This window comes from Haliotis cracherodii, unplaced genomic scaffold (genome assembly GCF_022045235.1).
Source record: "Haliotis cracherodii isolate W230 unplaced genomic scaffold, xgHalCrac1.p SCAF_7, whole genome shotgun sequence".
Classification (NCBI taxonomy): Eukaryota; Metazoa; Mollusca; class Gastropoda; order Lepetellida; family Haliotidae; genus Haliotis; species Haliotis cracherodii.
Genome location: NW_027266330.1, coordinates 561,235 through 583,162, shown reverse-complemented (window position 1 = coordinate 583,162; position 21,928 = coordinate 561,235). Strand labels below are relative to the sequence as shown.

The following is a 21,928-nucleotide window of genomic DNA, read 5'->3' as shown; positions in this document are numbered from 1 at the left end:
GACAGCGCTACCGCGACAACATCATCGACCCTGTTGTTCTATCGTTTTTGCGTCGACATGGCCCAGGCGTTACCGTTCAACATGACAATGCCCGGCATCATATTGCTCGACTTGTTCAGGACTCTCTTCAACAAAACAACGTGAATGTCATCCCCTAGACGGCTCGCTCCCCTGATCTCTCACCAATCGAGCACATGTGGGATGAGATGGATCGGCGCCTTCGACGTCAACCACGTGTTCCACAGACACTCCAGGAACTTGGAAACATGCTCCAGCAGATATGGTCAGATATCCCACAGGACTTTGTGCGACGCCTGGTCCATTCCCTGAGACGATGATGTGTTGCTTGCATCACAACCAGAGGTGGACACACACGCTATTGATTTGTAAATTGACATTTGGGCATGTTCATGTTTTTTTTATGAAATCACGCATTTTCTGAAGTCAGTATGGCAAATTAAACCATTTGAACACTTATAGGAGTCTTTTATCTGTTGCAAACCGAAGATTTGTTTAAACAGCATACGTGTTTCCTGCATAGTGTGCTCAAGCTTTACGGGTTATTTATTGTAGCCTAAATGTCTTTCTGATGTAAGGGAGATAACTCCATGAGGGGAAACAAGGGGTATGATCCCATGTGCTTTTGCTTGCGTCATGCTTTTTCCCAACCCACCACGGGGTTCTTGTAAATAATAGTTTATTACCATTTCCCACCAGCTTTGTGGGTTTTCTCCCACACAGTTATGCAATAGTAGCTTCACTGTTAGTTTTCAAGTTTAATATAATTTCCACGGGGCACCCATCTAGATCAGATTATTTTGAGTTGCTTTAATATTTTCCTAACCGGTTTAAGGGACAGTTTAAGTTTTCAAGTATGGTGGCATTACCATAAGACTTCACTTGTCTTTTTTAAATTATGTTAATGTGAAGAGATTTTCTGAGGGACAGTGTAACTTTCATTCTATTCAAACGACTTTTCAATGACATTTTCTTGACTACAAGACTCTGTGAATATATATATATATATATACACACACACACACACACACACACACACACACATATATATATATATATATACAAAAATGAGGTAAATGTTCACTTGGTGTACATGTAATATATGATAAAACGACAAAGTCACAAAGTCAATAACGGGTATGACCACCCTGTGAGATCTGGAGAGATCTGGAGAATTTACAGGCCATGGCAGTAACATGACATTGTTATGGTGAAGGAAATCCATTGCGGCCCTAGCCGTGTGAGGACGAGCGTTGTCCTGTTGAAATGTCAATCCCGGGCCATGACGTTGCAGGAAAGGAATGACCACAGGCCTCAGAATCTGATCACTGTAGCCAACACCGGTGAGATTGCCCTGAACAACCACCAAAGGGGTTCGGTGCCGTGCTGTTATCCCTCCCCAAATCATCACAGAGCCACCTCCAAAACGATTCCTCTCCACAATACAGTTGCGTGCAAAACGTTCTCCCAAACGCCGGTAGACACGTTGGAGCCCGTTGGGAAATGTTGAACCTCGATTCATCTGTAAAGACAACATTTCTCCACCATATTCGAGGTTGGCGAACATGATTTCGACACCATCTTAGACGGTTGACTCGATGACGCTGTGTCAGGATGGGACGTATGGCAGGGCGTCGTGGTCGAATCCCGTACTGACGTAAACGATTCCTGACAGTGTTGGGATGGATACGGCGCAGTCCAGGAATTGTCTGGGACGTCGTTACTGCCATTTGGAACCTGTGTCGGAGATGTGTAACTCGAATCCATCTGTCCTGTCTTGGCGTCGTTACTCGGGGACGTCCTGAACGTGGGTGGTCGGCAACGTCATTTGTGTTCTGATAACGCCTCACCAATGCCGATATCGTGTTACGATGGCATTGGAAATGTGTTGCCACCTGTTGTTGCCTCATTTCCGCTCGGATCATTCCAATAGCTTCATGACGTTGTGCAGCTGTCAATCTTGGCATGATTTGCTTGTGATATGCTTGTGTCTGCGCCTGAGAAGTTTTGAATTTTTGAATGACCACAGATCATGCTTTCCAAAGTGACAGCGAATTTTGAGTTGCACATGCTGTGTACAGTTGCACAGGATGCACGTGCAGTAACACATTGCATGTCCATAGGTCCCCATCAATGACGTCATTTCGCATGGCACGTGCATGAGCGTTTAAATGTCTCCAATAATTGCTGTGTTGAAACCAATATTTCATATATGGACGGTGTGCCCTTATATCTATATTTTCTCCGCGCACAGTTTCTTTATGTGGCTAGTATACATGAAACTTGACATAATAAGCGCTGAAGCGCCATATAATATGATTACAGTTTCTGTTTATGCAAATATTAAATGATGGACATCCATATTATGCAAAATATGTACTACGTTTCTTTAAAGATAAAAAGAATAATTTAGCCAAATTATTAATGACTGTGATCTTCGGTTATGTGAATAATAGCATAAGCTTATTGTTCGATGGGAATTTATAATATAATTCTAGAATAAGACTTTCTCTGAGTCCTGATAAAATGGACATTCAAGACAAAAATGTAGTTCTGATTCAATATTAGGTATTACACAAAAGGGACAAAGGCGATTCTTACGGTCAAGTTTGAGACGTCGACCGTACTCAATCATTAGGTCGTGGTTGGAACAGCGGAACTTGCATAACGCTATGCAATAAGCTTTTTCATTGATTACATTAAAATAATCTTCTTCGCTTAACTGCACCTTAATTTGTTTGTACAAGTTTAAAATGTTTACCAAGGTCTGATAGCCAATTTTGAACGTCAGTGTCAATACATCTGTGTTTAAACTCGACTAGAAATTGTTGGACATTGACAACACCCTGCTCCATCCATACCTGTCCAAAACCATAAGTGAACAAAAGGTTTTTTACTTTTAGTGCCCAGCAATCCATATTTTGCTAAACTATATTGATATCTATATACATTTTATAATATTATATTTTCCCTTTGACTTTGCACCTCATCCAATATTAAACTATCTTAATGTGTTTATTGACATTCAAAGAGTACCTGCCAAGCTCACCACGAGCTACAATGTTCGGAGTCGAGACAGAAAGTCTTAGTATTTGTTTACAAAACTTGTCCTGAACATGAAGAATATTAGGCGAAGAGTGAAACCCCCAAACTTCGGCTCCATATAGCAAAATAGGTACAATTTTTACATCAAAAATATGCAATAAGACCTTAAGTGGTAAACTATAAAAATCCTTAATTGATGATCTAGCTAATGATAACACTTTCCATGCCTGTTCAGCTAATATTTTCTGTGTAATATACCAACTGCCAGAACTAAAAAAATGAACGCCCAAGTATTTATACGATTTAACGATTTCTAGGTTTTTCTCTACCCAAAAAAAATTTCTCATATTTCCTCAAACAAGGTTTCTTCTGTTTTTGCTGACTTTGCTAAATTAGTTGGTCACTTACACTTGAAGGAAATCAGTGGTTCTTTGAACAGGATTCAAATCAGTGGCTGATATATTTGTTGTGTTCAGGATCTCTATAAGTTTAGTTTGTGTTTGGTTCATATTTATGTATCTTGTAGATATGTCTGTGTATTTAGTTTTATGAATTAGATGCATCAAGATAATGCATTGATTGGTAATAATATATATTTTATATATATATTTAAACTGAAAATAGTTTAAAACATAAACTAGTACTTCATAATAAGTATACATGTTATCTCGATATCTTCAGATATTCCATACCTTCCCTCTTAATTTGTTCAACACTTCAGTTAAATCTAAACTAAATCTATAATCTAATTTAACTATTAATCACTACTTAAATACCATCTAACTACATCTGTGAATGCAGTATGTAATGTATGTATGTAGATTATGATTGAATGGATACATAGGAAAAGGTCATTTTACATGTTCTTAATTTTATTGGCCATTTCCTTTTTCTTATGCGGCCTTATTGTTTCAATGTTTCTAGAATATGGCAATCGATGTTACGATGCCTGTGATCTGCCAACGCTGACATAGTTGCAAGCTCATTGCCACACAGTGGTAAGTTATGTGTATATTTTGTGTATATTGTGTTTATATTATGTTTATATCATGGCAATCTGTAGAGGCGGTATTTATGTAACCGTCTTAAGTATTTTTATATGTAATTTGGCTTAAAACCACAAGGGTAAGTGTAACTACTGCTCAGCATGTTTGATACATTAATGTAAAATATCACGCATAAATAATGTTTATAGTATGCATAGCATATTAAACTGGATGAGCCGTTTATACATTGGCGTGTTGATACTATGTGATATGTTTTATTTCATTTATTAGATATTTTCATTGTATTTTTACACACATTTGCAGAGTTCAGAAACAACTAAAGCGTGTGTGCAAATAAAATCAGCTGTCAACTCACACCCCAGTAGCCTGTTCTGTGTTTACTGCCCTAACCGGAGCCTTGCCCGCTACTACACAACTAGTCCACTGCAGGAATTTGATAGTCGTTGCAACCTTAATGGTCCATCGTGGGTTGATACTTGCTCGACACCCTGGTCTGGTCACTTTTTCAAGTCAAGCAAGCTGAGAGGGGTGGCTGACAGGTTCCGAGCCAAACTATAAAGGATGTATACCGGGTTTCACCTCGACTTACCTCGAAGTGGGGATTCAGGGGCCCCCCTATAATTAATTTTAAGCGTCCTTGCCTGCAGTTTGGGGGTCCTGTAAATTGATGAAACCGTATAGTGTACTGCACGTTCAGGTAATTACTTTAGAGCCTGGGATTAATCAATGGTCGTGTGGACAGAGGTCATGATTGATGTATGAAATAACAGATATCCATGACTGCTTTTGGTGCGCTGTATGTACAGTGAATATTATTGTGCGTCCCTCGAGACGCAGTATAATGTTTTTTTCTGTGTCCATTATCTACATTACAGTTTGCATGTATCATGTAGTCTAGGTCACGTACGTTGAGTACCCCTCTGACAAGTGTAAATTGGCATTTATTGGTTATTAGCGGTACGTAACAGTCCCGGAGCTAGCTCCCTCTTTATCGCTCTCCGCCATTGTATTCGCTATGTGTTGGTGCAAGTGGAATTCCCTTATACAATCTATTTATAGTAGGGGAATTACCTTCCTGTGACGTAATGCGTTTTAACCGGATGTAGCATGGACCGGCCTGAAAGACTACATGAGTCAGACTTTGTTTTGATTTCTATTAATCAGTCAAGCTTATATAAAGTAGCTTGACGCTGATTGATCAAGTGAAACAAGGTGTCAGAAGTGGATGATTCCGTTGATTAACTCTAAAAGCACGGTAAACGCCTGACATTGCAGATATTTAGAACTTTCAAAGTCTTATCAAGCGTTCGTTGTTGAGAACACGTTGATTCCACAATGTCGTCGTATCACATCCCGCACCGCAAGAATGTGATGATGCCACCAAATGGAAGAATTTAAAGCAGAATGGGAGTTCTACGTTATTGCTACTGAATTATATGAGAAAAACAAAGAAATTCAGGCTGCTGTTTTGTGCAATCGAACACCGGGGAAGAAATTCAGTGCAGCAAACTTTGAAACGACACAAAGAAATATGTTGTTTGCTCGAATGACAGTAAATGTAGCAAAACGTTAGGCCCATTAAAATTTGGATGAACTTATTTCCGTGTGTCCGATCTCTGACTGGTTGGTAAATGCTATTGTGGCAGAAGTAATTGACAATGTGCACGGAAAGGAAAAACAACACACCAGTGTTAGTAAACGAACTATCACAGAATGGGAAACAATGTTTCAATGGCATATTTGTTAAAATAAGGGTGAAACAGTTTTCATGAGCTGCAGTTTGTGTCGCATTGATGAAAAGCCATGTAAATTAACGATGGAACCAGGAAACAGTATTACTAGACACAACGACATAACTTTTGTTTTATTTTAGATTATCAGTGAGTACAAGTATAATTCTTGGGTGGGGCCTTGTGCCTTTAGCCCCTAGGTTGGAAAAAAAGTCCCACTTCTTCAAATACAATGGGACGTTTTAACATTGTGCTGTATGGGCAATTCTGTGTGTACCTCTGGAATATTTGAATTTTTCACATGAAGGGCCCATTTTAGAAAGTTTCTAGAGTGAACACTGTGAGTAAATGAATCAGATGAATCACCTCCTGAATACAATAATGCAGTTGGGGTGGTCCAAGTTGCTAAGCACAACATTTTAATACATGGTGGATTTTTTTCAATTTCAAATACCACAACATTAAACACATACATTTTATCCTGCTGTATACAGGATACTGGCCCACTTGATTTGCTGAAATACAGTTGAAAGAGTCCATCTAAAAGTAAACAAAAACATTATTTCATTTTTTTGAAATCTTAAAATGTTGACTCATTTTGGTAAAAAGCCAACAGAGTGATGAATAGATGAGTGAAAAAATATTGGTTACCCAATGAAAAATGCTGTAACCCAATTTAAATATAAACCTGTGAGTAAAAACTCAATTGCTCAAAAAGTTATCTGGAGCTCTGAATCCAATGGGGTGGAAAAGGGGGTCAGCCAGGTGAGCCCTGAGCCATCTTTGACTCCCATCCAAATATTAAATGCCTGGTATTTGGAACTAATCAGCTGATGTGAGCAATAATGAGTGTGATGTTGGAGTTGGTTTGAAGTTGAAGTAAGAATTGTTACCTTTCACAATGTATTATGCTGAAAACTCTCAAGAAATGGTTTTGTTCATCAGTTTATTTTGATGACATGAAAGCGGCCATGACAATGTGTGGGACATCTTCTTTGTAATGAAACGCTGAGTCTGCATTGCTATAGAAAATGTAAACCACAGTTCCAATGTCGCCTAGTTCTACAGGTGACCTCAAAGTCTGAGATGGGGGAGTGCCAAATGTAAAACTCTGCGTTGCCCTGAAATTCTAAATACACTATGTCTCTCCCTCATGTGTTTATGATATTTGTAAGTTTCTGGGAACCACAATTTGTATCTGTACCTGCTGACCAGTTTCTATCATGTCAGAAGCTGTAGTGATGGGAAACCTCTGATTGACCAGTGAACGCTATTCCCCGAAGTATTTTATGTTTCATGTTGCTATGTGTACTGGAGTGACAAACTCACAAGGTGGATTATAAGCAGTCGCAGACGTAACGTGTACGCGCGACGGCTCTGCCGTCTCTTGTACGCGAGACGGGTGCGGTCCGCAGTACTCAGTGAAGCGCTTGATACTAATTAATTCAATCACCGTGGCTGTGCTGTCACCCGCGACCTCCGCGAAAGTAATTAAAGCGCTATGTAAAATCATCCACAACAATCCACCCAAGATCGTGACTGGTGGGTCGCGTGTGCATCGAGGCATCCACCTTCCTATTTTCACACACCCTCTTTTCGAACAGTTAAAACATGTCAACATGTCATTCTGGACTGGATACACGTGAAAGTGTACACGTCAAAGCTAGCGACCAGTTATCGCCATTTGTTCATGTTATTTATGACATATTCCGTGTTTACTCGGACCTCGTGGCACCGCGGTTGTAACGTTTTAGTATCATATAACCAGTCACTCGCTTTATCCATACGATGTCTCTATATAAATGAGTGCGCACGTGTAACAGCACCGGAAGTGTGTATTGAGCGCTAGCAGACCACATGGCTGCCGACTACACTTGACAGAGTGTATTGACATGTAATGAGAGAATACAACCTTTCCCTGGAAAGCCGAGTGTTTGTTGTAGCTGCCAAAGTCATCACATAAATTGGCGACGAGGTAAAACTGGATGTCTTAGCGTTTTTGTGGACATTTTGTGTGATTAACGTCCGTCGTGTTTCACTCACTCCATAAACATGGCGTCGTCTACCTCCGGGAAGATCGACGAATTTAATACAGAGACTGACAGCTGGGACATTTATTGTGAGAGGTTAGACTTGTACTTTACGGCTAGAGGTGTTGATGACGAGGATGATGAGATGAAACGGGCTATTCTGCTTAGTGAAATGGGTAAGACAGCCTACACACTTCTCCGGAATTTGTGCGCTCCTACGAAACCTAAGGAAATGAGGTTTGCTGTGATAGTGAAAGTCATGCGCGATCATCAACACCCAACACCGTCAGTGATAGTTGAAAGACTTAATTTTTTAACTTATCCTGCATTACTCCGTATTGCATTTACTGCTGTCTTTGACAGAGTGACGAACTGTGTGAGATCCAGCTGCTGAAGAAAGTTGTCCCAACCAGCTCAGGAGGCAGCGCCCTCTCACAGTCGGCACGTGACCCGGAAGTCATGACGTCACACAAAAACACATAACTGCTTTGTCACCTCCACGGACGGACGTACTGTGTATCCCTTGTGGAAATTAAAGCTTATTATTTGTTTTTTATATTTTGCGTGTTTCTACATTCATTATATGCTGCTACATTGTTACCTGTTATGGGCCGTGACCTTAGGGTCTTCCCATTCGTAAATTGTAACGTTTATCGCTCGTCTGTGGCTCACGTCACAGTAATTTACGGGCGCAATGTTGTTCCCGCCATTTTGTTTTCTTTCCCGCCATTTTGGCCATTCACCACGTGGCCACGTAATGTCGTGTTCTGCGTTTTGAATTCTCTCTTTGGCTTGGGTAATACATTACATTTATGTATGTTGTTTTGGTGTGCTTAAAGCCTTGCCTTTTCGCTACCTCTCAGCGTAATTGTTTCTTCTCATAAACTTCAATATAATACGAAGTTTTTGAGTTACATTATGTCTCCCGTACTCTGTGGTTTTGCCACATGGTTACGTGTTTGCACATGGTTATGTGTTTGCTTAAAGCTATGCTTTTTCGCTACCTTTTAGCGTCATTGTTTGATCTCATAAACTTCATTGAAATACAAAGTTTCTGAATCACATTATGCTTCCCATACTTTGTGATTGGCCACATGGTTATGTGTTTGCTTAAAGCTATGCTTTTTCGCTACCTTTTAGCGTCATTGTTTGATCTCTTAAACTTCATTGAAATACAAAGTTTCTGAATCACATTATGCTTCCCGCACTTTGTGGCTTTGCCACATAGTTATGTTTTGCTTAAATTCCAGATTTTCTGCCTCGCTGCACTTGTTGCCGCGGGAACAAATCTGGTCGGGGCCGCCCCTTTCTGCCGTGATTGTACGACGCCCTGTACTTTCACAAGGCAGTGCCGATGTTGCAGTCATTCGTCGCTGTGATCCTTCAGCTCATGCGAGTATCCAGGACACACCTCGCTCAACGTGCTCGTCGACCCCCACCTACGTTGACGGCAGCAGCGCTCAGCGGAGCTTCGCAGTGCTCCCAGCACCAACGGTGGCTCCCAACGTAGAGTCTGCCTCCCATGGCACGACATACGACCGTTCACGGTCTCCTACTCCACCGGCGGCTCCAGCGCTCCCAACGTAGAGTCTGCCTCCCCTGGCACGACATACGACCGTTCACGGTCTCCAACACCACCACATCAACGCTGATGTCTCCGGCGCCCCCGGCGCCTCCGGCGCCTCTGATGTCCCGGCGCTCCCGGCGCTCCCGGCGCTCCCGGCGCCTCCGATGTCTCGGCGCCTCGTGCGCTCCCGGCGCCTCCGATGTCTCGGCGCTCCCGGCGCTCCCGGCGCTCCCGGCGCCTCTGATGTCTCGGCGCCTCGTGCGCTCCCGGCGCTCCCGGCGCCTCCGATGTCTCGGCGCTCCCGGCGCCTCCGGCGCCTCTGATGTCCCGGCGCCTCCGGCGCCTCAGATGTCTCGGCGCCTCGTGCGCTCCCGGCGCTCCCGGCGCCTCTGATGTCTCGGCGCCTCGTGCGCTCCCGGCGCCTCCGGCGCCTCCGATGTCTCGGCGCCTCTGATGTCCCGGCGCCTCCGGCGCCTCAGATGTCTCGGCGCCTCGTGCGCTCCCGGCGCCTCTGATGTCTCGGCGCCTCGTGCGCTCCCGGCGCCTCTGATGTCTCGGCGCCTCGTGAATTCCCGGCGCCTCTGATGTCTCCGCGCTCCGGCGCCTCCGCATCCTGTGATGTCTTCGGCGCTCCCGGCGCCTCTAAGGTCTTTGATCTCATGATCTTCGACGCCTCTAATGTCTCTGGCGCCTCTGACTACTCCGGCGCCTCAAGAGTTACGGAAGAAGCGCCTATGATATATCCGGCGCCTAAGATGACCTCCGGCGCCCAGATCAACAAGCTTTATCAAGCTGAGATCAACGAGCCGACTATCCGATCTTCTACTGCGGCTTAAGGGGCACCATCGGCAATCGCCTCCCTGGCGCCACTGCCCTCTTCTCTTGCTGCCCTCTTCTCTTGCTGCCGTCTCATAACTCGTCACACGGAGAAGCATGGTGAAACAACTGTCGCCGCTCCTGTCGCTACTCTCCCGTCGGTCTTCGGGATCGTGACTATCGTTCTACTTCCTGGGTGGAATCTTTTCAACCAATAGACAGTTGGTCTGATTCAACTTGCCCACTGAGACGTTATCCATAATCCCGTCGTTTAAAGCGCTATGATTCCGGAGAGATGACCTGCGGGTTTCCATCGAAACAGAGCGTCATGTGAACAGCGTCTGTATCAGATTCGACGACGACATCCACTTACAAAGAGTTTACTTCGTCGACATCGCCGACACCAACGCTGTTCTACCCTACCCTAGCGCCAGCGCTCCTGAAAGAGACTCTTCCTCGGCGCTCACCGGGTTTTCCACGACGCCCATGGGGTTCCGTGTTTTATCGCAAAACTCGGGTACACCACTTGATCGCCTCTCACGCAGTTCATTGAGGATTGTCTGTGTGTGGAGTTTGCACCTCAGTTCCGACTCCAAGGCGGTTTTCTCGGCTACTGCGCAGTGTGATTTACATGTCACGTGTCAAGTACTCGGACTGTCAACAACTCCGACCGGAATTAGGTCAACTTACCATGGCAAGGGGTGCCATGTATTTCTACAGATTGGTTTCCATGTCTAACTGTACGCTTGGTGCTACCACTCAACCAGGCGCCTGTCGCAGTCCATCCATGTACGGATGTTGGAAACAATAGACCTCCTCTACCAACACGGCTGTCACGAGGAACCTTGTTTCATCAACCCTTCGCTGTAAGAACGATAGCGCCTATAGGCGTTCAAGGGATGGAAAAGATCGCCTTCCTTCGTCCGGTTTGATCTTTTCGACTACGACACCTTCCTATCTTCCGCCTTGACTACCGGACACAGTGTCGATTTGATACTTAAAGTCCCTCGGCCGTCCCACTGACCCCTGTTGCATACCTGCCTCGTATCGTGTTGTCGTCCTCCATCGTCACCTCGATATAAGAACAGGAGTACTTATACGCCGCTTCAGGGATGAAAACGATCTCATTACTTCGTGCAATGGCCATATTGCCTCGACTTCCTACTACCCGGTTACGTCGATGCCCCGGCGGTCGATTGTGAAGCTGGTTTACTTCGTCTACTTGAGGTTGGCTCGCAGGCTATCACACCTTTTTCCGAATCGTACCGACGGTACGCAATCGCAGACCCCTGTTGCTGACTACCTCCCCTGCCACCTTGTCAGTGGCTAGTGGCCCACACCAGCCCACATTGTGACCACCTGTGATCCAGAGATCAACACCATTGGCACAGCAACAGCCTCGAGATAAAGGCTTATCCAGGACGTCGCTTGCTGACAGTGCTTTCTCGGTCACGCCCTGTTGATCGTGTCCACTGACGACGTCACCGTAGTGTGGTGTTTGCGGACCCAGAGTACTCGCCCCTCTCCCGGCGCTACAAACTCGACCGGCGCCCCCGAGAATCACCATCTTCGGCGTTCCAGGCGCCTCAAGCTCTCCGGCGCCTCGGGCCAGAATATGTCAAACGGTCGACACCCCAACCCTAGATCTGTTTGCCTCATATCTGAATGTGGCCAGCTGTCGTCTTCCATTCCACCTGTGCCGGATACGACCGCTGTGGCAGTCGAAGCCTTCCATCGTTCCTGAGAAGGATTACGCGTGTACGCTTTTCCGACTCCGGTTCTCCCTCCCATGGTTCTTCAGAGATCCAGGCCACTCGACCCCTGCCATTGACTTTGGTCTCGCCTTATTGGTCAGCCAGAAGTTGGGTTATCGACCTCCGAAACATACCCAGAGACAACCCCTGGAACTTCCGGTGTGGTCCAACCTTCTGCTCCATCCACACGGTCTGTTGCCACACCCTCATACCCGCATGTTATCGTCTGCACGCCTGACACACCTGCAGAAAGCCAAGGGCTATTCGGCTATAGCGACCAAGGCTATTGCTTCAGCCCACCGTCCATCTACAGGGGGACTGTATGCTGATAAATGATGCTTGTTCCAGGCATTTTGTTCTGACAAACACCAGGATCCGATGACAGCGTCACCGCAGATCCTGGATCAGTTCCTTCTGTACTTGCGTAGCACCCGTCGGCTGAAGGGCTTACCACCCCCACACACCTGGTCGCCATCGACTCCGTTCTGGCCATCTCGGACGATCGGAGAAAGACGAAAATTCCCGACCTACGGGCCTGGCTGCGCTCGTTCAGTCTTGAAGACCTGAAGGCCAAGTTCGGACCGCCTGCGTTGGATCTGAATGTGGTCTTCAACGCCCTTCGAACCACTCCCCTCGTCTTCCTTCTATGACCTTAAGTAGAAGACGGGTATTTCTACTGGTTTTGACTACTGCCGCTCGAGTCCATGTACAGCACGCCCTCGACGTCTCCCGTGCCCGGTTCGAATGCGGTACCCAGGGCGCCGTTCATCATGGACCGTACTGGGACGTCAGCGTAAAGACTCAACTCCCAGGACAGCCTGATAGATCATTCCTTGTCCCCTCCCCCCTCGTCCAGTGTGGGTGCCGAGGATGAGGATGAGCGTCATTATGCCCAGTAAGGGCACTGAAGGTTATTCTACGATCTAAAGACTGCCGCAAGTCTAGGAAACACCTTTTTCTGCCGGTCTCCCCTTCGTCGCAGTCGTTGGTCAGCCGGAATACTTTTCCCTGTGGCTCCGGACGGTCATCCTTAAAGCTTATGAGCCGCCGGATTGGACCCTCCCCCCAAAGGCTATCACCTGAAATAAAATGAGATAAGGGCGATCGTATTTACACTGGTTCTTCACGGTATACTGTTCCATCCAGTCGTTCAGGGAAGCCTGTTCGTGGCGATCGGACACCGCCTTCACCAACCACTACTTCCGTGATGTAGCCTTGAAAGTTGTCGCCGGCGTTCACAGTTTTGGTCCCTGGTTGTAGCCCAACAGGTCATCTATCTCCGACGCCACTGATTCTCCGATACCCTGAGCGGGGCCCGTCGACCTCTCTGGTGTTTATCACCCCAGACGAGACGGATCTCTTGCGTTCCGCATTCGCTCTTAGGTCAGTTTTAGTTTTGGGTTACCCGACTCATTCTATTGCTGTCACCTATCCGGGTTTTACTTTTTGCATCAACTCTCGTTTCCTGACGACAGGAATGGTAGTAGATGTGGACACCGGCGCCGACGCCAACGCTTCTCTGATACCTGAGCGGTGCCCGTCGACCTCACCGGTGTTCCTTGCCTCCAGCCTAGAGGGCTCTCCTGCGTTTCGCATTCGCTCTTGGGATTGGTCGTAAATTTTGCCGCCGACGCCGCTGATTCTTCGATTCCCCGAGCGGGGCCCGTCGAACTCTCTGGTGTTTATCGCCTCAGATTAGAGGGCTCTACTGCGTTTCGCTTTCGCTCTTCAGTAAGTTATATATTTTGGCAACACGCCTCATTGTATTTCGGTTACCTATTCGGGCGTTTCGTTTTTGCATCGACTCTTGTTTCCTGAAGACAGGAATGGTCGTAGATGTTCCGGTCATCACTTGTATGCGGTGCGGATTCATCGGACCTAGACGAGGGTTTAATATGGTTCACATCTGCAGGTATGCCCACCGGCCATGCCGTCTGATAAAGATGCAATACGGAGTAATGCAGGATAAGTTAAAAAATTTAGTAAAATCTAAATATTTTTTACATTTGTATACTTATCCTGCATTACGAAGTCTAAGTGCCCTCCCTTTCGCTACGCTACCTCCCCACGAAGTTTCAGATGTTATGTTTAAAGCAGTTATGTGTTTTTGTGTGACGTCATGACTTCCGGGTCACGTGCCGACTGTGAGAGGGCGCTGCCTCCTGAGCTGGTTGGGACAACTTTCTTCAGCAGCTGGATCTCACACAGTTCGTCACTCTGTCAAAGACAGCAGTAAATGCAATACGGAGTAATGCAGGATAAGTATACAAATGTAAAAAATATTTAGATTTTACTAAAATTTCACAAGAGGGATAGAAAGTCTCAAGAGAGTGTTGCAGCGTATGCTTCCGAGTTGCGCAAATTGGCAAGTACATGTGACTTTGGTACTACTCTTGATGATTCACTTAGAGACAGACTAGTTTGTGGCATTAATAATGATGCAATACAGAGGAGGTTATTAGCAGAGAAAGCTCTGGATTACAATAAGGCTTATACACTAGCACAGTCAATGGAATTGGCAGCAAAGAATGTAGAAGATATTAAAGTTGGTGCTTCAAGTGTTTCAGCAGCTACAGGGGGTAACATGCACAAGATGTCATCATCTCAACATGCTCCTGTCTACCCGCCATGTGACAGATGTGGTTTACGAAATCACAAATCTCCGGACTGTCATTTTCGTACCTCAAAGTGTTACAATTGTGGTAAGATTGGCCACATTGGGAAGGTATGTCGTCAGTCACAGAATAGTAAAGGTTATCGTTGTGGACGTGGCTCGTATCGATCTAGAGGTCAAGGTCGAAGTCGGGGTCAGCACAAGCGTTCAGCGACAAATCAGGTCACTCCGGATAACTATGATGATGTTGAAAGTGAAATATATGACATTTACAAGATGGAGACTAGCTCTACACCTTTTGTTGGGAGGAGAGAGAAGGAACCACCAATGTTTATTGATTTAGCACTTAATGGTCAGCCATTAAGCATGGAGCTGGATACAGGTGCAACATTTTCAGTGATTAATGAGGACACTTACAGATCGTTAGGGAAAGATCCACCCAAACTAGGACCTCCTCATACCTTGTTACGTACTTACCTAGGTGAGAAGATACCTCTGCTTGGTTCATGCTCAGTGAAAGTGAACTACGGCAAACAGTCAGCAGAACTGCCAGTGATTGTAGTGAAAGGGAGAAGAGCTAATCTCTTTGGTCGCGACTGGCTGCGACATGTTCGTCTAGACTGGGGAACAATCCTCAGAGTTGATTGTGATGATGTGCAAAGTATCCTTAACTCACATTCTGATGTCTTCAAGGAGGAACTTGGTGAGTTGAAAGATACAAAAGTGAAGATTAACATATCTATTCCTTCACAACCACGCTTCTACAAGCACAGGAACATGGCCTATGCCTTGAGGGACAAGGTTGAGAATGAACTTGAACGATTAGAGCAGCAGGGTGTCATAAAACCAGTGCAGTACTCAGAGTGGGCATCACCCATCGTACCAGTGTTGAAGTCGGATCAGTCTTCAGTGCGCATATGTGGAGATTACAAACTAACAGTCAACCAGGTAGCTAAACCAGATTGTTACCCAATACCCAGGATTGAGGACTTATTTGCATCACTCTCAGGTGGTCGCAAGTTTACGAAATTGGACATGAGTAATGCCTACCAGCAGTTAGTGTTGGATGATGATTCCAAGAAACTCACCACAATTAACACCCATAAAGGTCTATACGAGTACCAACGATTACCTTTTGGGGTGTCGGCAGCTCCTGCTATCTTCCAGCGGACAATTGAATGTCTTCTCAGCGACTTGCCACATGTGTGCGTCTACCTCGATGATATTCTCGTCACAGGTGTTGATGATGCAGAACACAACAAGAATCTGAATGAAGTCCTTGACAGATTGCAGAAAGCAGGTTTGCGTCTAAACGCTTCAAAGTGTCACATCAAGAAAGACTCAGTCACTTACCTGGGACACCGGATTGACGAACAGGGACTGCATCCATTAGAGGAGAAGGTAAACGCTATTGTGTCCGCACCAGCTCCTCAGAATGTGACAGAGTTAAAGTCATTCCTTGGGATGGTACAGTACTACCAGAGATTCCTGCCAAATCTCTCCACGACGTTAGTGCCACTACATGGGTTACTACAAAAGGACGCTCCATGGTCATGGACCAAGAAGCATGATACAGTATTTCTAAAGGTGAAATCTCACTTGTCTTCATGTAAGGTCTTGACTCACTACAATCCAGACCTTCCTCTCAACTTAGCAGCTGATGCTTCTCCATATGGAGTAGGTGCCGTCCTGTCACACATCATGCCAGATGGTACTGAGAAGCCTGTGGCGTTTGCGTCACGTTCCTTGTCACCTGCAGAAAAGAACTATTCACAGCTTGATAAAGAAGCACTGGCAATAGTGTTTGGCATAAAGAAATTCCACCAGTATTTGTTCGGACGGAAATTTCAGCTGTTATCAGATCACAAACCCCTCATGGGTCTACTTGATGCAGAGAAAGGCATTCCAGTGATGGCGTCAGCCAGACTCCAGAGATGGGCCTTGATGCTGGCAGCGTATGATTACAGTATTGTGTATAAACCAGGCTCAAAGTTAGCAAACGCAGATTGTTTGAGCAGATTGCCTCTGCAAACCCCTGTGTCTGTGCCGCCTGTTCCAGGAGACACAATAATGCTCCTCGAGAACATGGCAGAATTCCCAGTGAATGTGCGACAAATTCAGTTTTGGACAAGGAAGGATCCCTTGTTAGCTAGAGTGAAGAAGTTAGTGGAATGTGGTTTTCCAGAAAACCTGAAGCCAGATACAGAGCTAAAGCCATATATTCAGAAGAAAACTGAGCTAAGTGTTCAGGATGGTGTGATTCTGTGGGGTAACAGAGTAGTGGTTCCACCTCAGGGTAGGAAACAGTGTGTAGATGTGTTGCATGAAGCTCACCCTGGAATAGCGAGGATGAAAGCTATTGCCAGAGGTCTTGTATGGTGGCCGTGCATTGATTCAGAGCTGGAGAACAAGGTCAGGACTTGTTCCATATGTCAGGAGAGTCGTTCTTCACCCTGCGAAGCAAAGTTACATCCGTGGGACTGGCCGTCCAAACCATGGTCACGTCTGCACATTGATTATGCAGGTCCCTTACAAGGTCAAATGTTCCTCATCATCGTAGACTCTCACTCTAAGTGGATGGATGTTTTCCCTGTCAACAGTGCAACTACGAGTGCCACTCTTGAGTGTCTTCGGAGAACATTTTCCATTCATGGTCTACCTGAGACTATAGTGTCTGATAATGGGACATGTTTCACAAGTGATGAATTTGCTATATTCATCAAGAGAAATGGTATTCAACACATCTGTACATCCCCTTACCATCCAGCGTCCAATGGACTGGCAGAGAGGAGTGTCCAGACGTTCAAACAGGGATTTAAGAAGCTCAGCGGCGGTTCCATCAACACCAGGGTGTCAAGATTCCTGTTCAGGTATCGTAACACACCACAGACTACGACAGGGTCATCTCCAGCGCAGTTACTATTGGGAAGACGTCCACGTTCCCATCTTGACCTGCTTCACCCTGACATCGGTGTTAAAGTTCAACATAAACAAGAGAAGCAGGCAAACTACCACAATAGACATACAAAGTCACGGGAGTTCGCTGTCGGTGATCTTGTTTACGTCAGGAACTTTCTTGGTAAGCCTAAATGGTTACCAGGGGAGATAATCCAGTGTACAGGTCCTATCTCCTTCAGAGTCAGCTTGGAAAATAACAAAATTGCGAGGCGACATGTAGATCACCTCATCAAGCGTTATGTGGACCCCGATGCTGTGAAACCAGAATCCCCTGAATTGTTGGAAGAAAGTGAAGTGTCAAAGTCTGTCATCACTTTCTCACCAGAGCTCCCAGAGCCTAGTTCTGTACTAGTATCACCCGCAGACACGCCATTTCCGCGTATCAGGTTACCTACATGTGACACTAGTCCAGAACTGTCCTCATCTGTTGAGTTGAGAAGATCGACTCGTGAGCGTCGAGCTCCAGATAGACTGAATCTGTAAACTACTGTATTTCATTGTTAAGTGTTCTTATTTAGATTGAACTTTAAGGTGCATGCTCAATTCATTTATTTCAGAAACCAAGTGAATGAACATTAAGTTTGTGAATTTCAGTGTTCAAGAATACTTCAGTGAACTTTACGGGAAAATTTCCATGGAACTCTTTGAGTTGATCACTATTTCTTTCTCAGTGACTGATGAGTTAGTAACATTGTTCACTAATTGCTTAAACAACAAGTTGTTAACTAAAGGGGGAGGAATGTAACGTTTTAGTATCATATAACCAGTCACTCGCTTTATCCATACGATGTCTCTATATAAATGAGTGCGCACGTGTAACAGCACCGGAAGTGTGTATTGAGCGCTAGCAGACCACATGGCTGCCGACTACACTTGACAGAGTGTATTGACATGTAATGAGAGAATACAACCTTTCCCTGGAAAGCCGAGTGTTTGTTGTAGCTGCCAAAGTCATCACAGCGGTATTCATCGTATCGCGGCATTTGTGATTTCCGGTCGCTCACGCGGGACACGCCTTTTAGCGGGTGTCTATTAATGACAATCTGTAACCAGGAAGTGCTCGCTCCGTAAACAATTTCAATTTCCTCGGAATGTTGCGTCGGCTGCAAGTTAGGGGTCATTATCGCATTGATACTTACTTCTGGTATCTTTTTATTTTATTGTTATTGCCTTACCCCCACCTGTCCATGGACAGCGATATGATTGGCAGTTTCCCAAATAAACATTCTCTCTCAACCTGAACTAGATCATCTACAAATTCATGGTGACTAATAAGGTAACGGAAGTTACGTAGCCCGCACATTTTCCCGCGCTGTGGCCAGGATATATTAGGAGATAATTAGGGCCAAAATGTCATACTTAGCAGTACTTTCTTCACTAGTGGCCAAATCATAAATACATACTTTTGGCATAACAGGAGTGCTTTATATATATGATAAGTTTTCAAAGGTTGGATTTGTGCGGGATGCATGCCCTGCAAATATGTTTAGCATTTTGTGGGGCTGTTCTTTTTTCATGTAGTTATCTTCATTTAAAGTTCTCGTCACGATATGGCTGAAATACTGCCGATGTGACGTTAAATATTAACTCACTCACTCACTCATTTATAGTTGTTATCTGATACATTTTAATTAAGTGCTAAACGCTTAACTTTAATAGAGTGTTTTCTGCTTTCATTACAGATGGCCTGGCTCCATGTTATGTGTCTGTTTGCTTCTTGTAAGTATGTTTCTCAACTTGGGAATTGATTCCAAAAGTGACTGTCATGATGTTTATTCAAGTCACATTATGCTAGGAATGAATGATCAATCAGAAAACACATTACTCAAGTTACTCATTATGGGTTGCTCATTATGGGTAACTCATTACTTTTGAATCTTAGTTAACTACTGCAATACCAATTATAATAGTCCAAGATTTAAGAGCTACTGGTCAGGCTCGCTGACTTGGTTGATGCATGTCATCGATCCCAAATGCGTTAATCTGACATTGTTGGTTGCATATGATTATGTTGGATTAACGAGTATGTCGGATACACGAAATATGGTAGAATCAACTTTCGTGATCGAAAATCGGGACATGATAGATAACGATTCAAACGTAATAAAAAAAGGAAAAAGGAAATATTCCTATTGTTATGTTACATTATCAGCAGAATATGTTTTCTAACCATGCATCCTCTACAGTTTAACACAAAACTACTGTTATAGACTGTATGATTCAAAATAGGTTCTAAAGCACAGTCTGGAATGGAAGTCGCCAAGTTGAAACTGGTGCGCAATGCTTAAGAAAGCTGCTTTCATAGGGCTAAAGTTGACTTCCTGTTAGCAATTTCATTGGCCGGTCAAAGGTCGCAAAAGGTCGTTCCGACGTGACCTGTAATGGGATGTTCTCATCGTTGGCAAGAACTTGTATCTGATTTTAATGAGATTGAGGTAATGTAGGCATGTCATTGTGATTAATCCTGCTTTGTTTATATTTAAGGCTGTAATTGTATTGTATGACTCGAAACACGGGGCTGTGTACTCGCAGACAGATGACCATGGAGTACGCTGATCACTGTGCCAGATTAACGAGACCGATTAATAGGTGATTTCGGCAATTCATTGCAAATTAGGTGTCTTGGTGTCGGAGTGTGAGATTATTGGATGAACGGGTCTTATTAGCACTGATTAATCAGTACCCATCATTAGTGTCAGATAAAGCAGATTGTTGGGTTAACGAGACATGACGGTACATGACAGTAACCTCGCTCAGAGTCTTTATGTAGCTATACCATGTGATTTTATTGCATAAATATTGGTTTCTATTCACGCTTTCTTGCTGAAATCTGCAACAAGGTTCGTGATTGGTTAAATTTGAGCACGTGACCTAAGGCAGCCAATCAAATTACAGCAATGGTACCGGCCTCGTGTATGATGAATTTAAGATTTTGATTAAAGATTTTGTTAAAATCCTGTTATTCTAAACGTTTCAAGCAGGAAATCATGATCTGTATGAAAAAAATGGAACTTCATGGATGCATTGTTCTAGGTTACAATCTGTGACAAAGATGTTTCGTGCATATATTTTGCCATTAAACATCATGTTGGAGCCGAGAAATCGAGGTGACAAAAGCCGAGATGTCCTTTGACTTACATTACACGCCATCACACGAAAAGAAGGAAAGTTAAGTTTGAAACCTTTTAGATACATTTTTATTGATTTTATTTACTACTTTGTATACTTTATTTAAAGATTTGCTTGAAACGTCTTTAATTTGCTGTTTGACATGTTCAGTGTGGACCATTGCGGAAGTGTGAGTCCGAGAATTTTATTTTCAATAACAATAGATTTAGTGAATAGTCTTTTAATCTTAAGATAAAAAATGATAAATTAAAATAGAATACGGATTTCAGACATTGTGAAATGTGATAGATTTAATAAATGTATGATATGACGGGTAGGTTAATTAAATTATATACTATTTTGACGTGACTAAAGCTTGGCCAGTCTACCGGCCGGCGGAGTCTGGGGCCTTAGTTTTGAAAGAGTTAAGTCGTGTTGATCATTGTTTTCCAAAAGAAAATTCAATTTGTTTTTGCACCTATTTATCAATATTATTTTTACATACGAGTCATAATTATCAACTGAAACACCTGTCAGTCACTTTCATCGATAAATGAGGTGTGCCATAGGAGCACACAGGGAAGGAATTCACTGTGCCATTACAGTTTTAGGTGTGCCCTCGGCACGATGCCACTAATAGTTTCTAACCCTGATATAACACAGGGAAGGAATTCACCATGCCATTACAGTTTTAAGTGTGCCCTCGGCACGATGCCACTAATAGTTTCTAACCCTGATATAACACAGGGAAGGAATTCACCGTGCCATTACAGTTTTAGGTGTGCCCTCGGCACGATGCCACTAATAGTTTCTAACCCTGATATAACACAGGGAAGGAATTCACCGTGCCATTACAGTTTTAGGTGTGCCCTCGGCACGATGCCACTTATAGTTTCTAACCCTGATATAACACAGGGAAGGAATTCACCATGCCATTACAGTTTTAGGTGTGCCCTCGGCACGATGCCACTAATAGTTTCTAACCCTGATATAACACAGGGAAGGAATTCACCGTGCCATTACAGTTTTAGGTGTGCCCTCGGCACGATGCCACTTATAGTTTCTAACCCTGATATAACAAAAACTGTTACTTTCCATCTCCAGTAATTGACGTTATTGACAATAACATGTCTGTTTTGGTAAATCTAAACCTTTTTAAATCATAGTTTAAATAGTTAATGTAAGATATTGATGACACAATTTTCATATCGATATTCGTCAATTTTTCATCCTATCAACGATAATTCTGATTATCAATCTTTGCTTTGCCAGCCTTAATAA

At 44.2% G+C, this 21,928-nt stretch overlaps 1 protein-coding gene across 3 annotated transcripts in view; it reads left to right on the top strand.

Moving 5' to 3' along the window:
- Positions 1–5,195: 5,195 nt before the first annotated feature.
- The window catches only part of LOC139447355 (putative ankyrin repeat protein RF_0381), a 34,749-nt gene continuing 18,016 nt past the window's right edge, over positions 5,196–21,928 (top strand). The window contains exons 1-2 of one of the 3 annotated variants that reach the window (XM_071228660.1): positions 5,196–5,325; positions 19,222–19,258. In XM_071228660.1, coding sequence (XP_071084761.1) covers positions 5,296–5,325; positions 19,222–19,258 — 67 coding nt within the window. In that variant the 5' untranslated portion in view covers positions 5,196–5,295. The other 2 variants (XM_071228662.1, XM_071228661.1) reach the window with 2 other exon arrangements.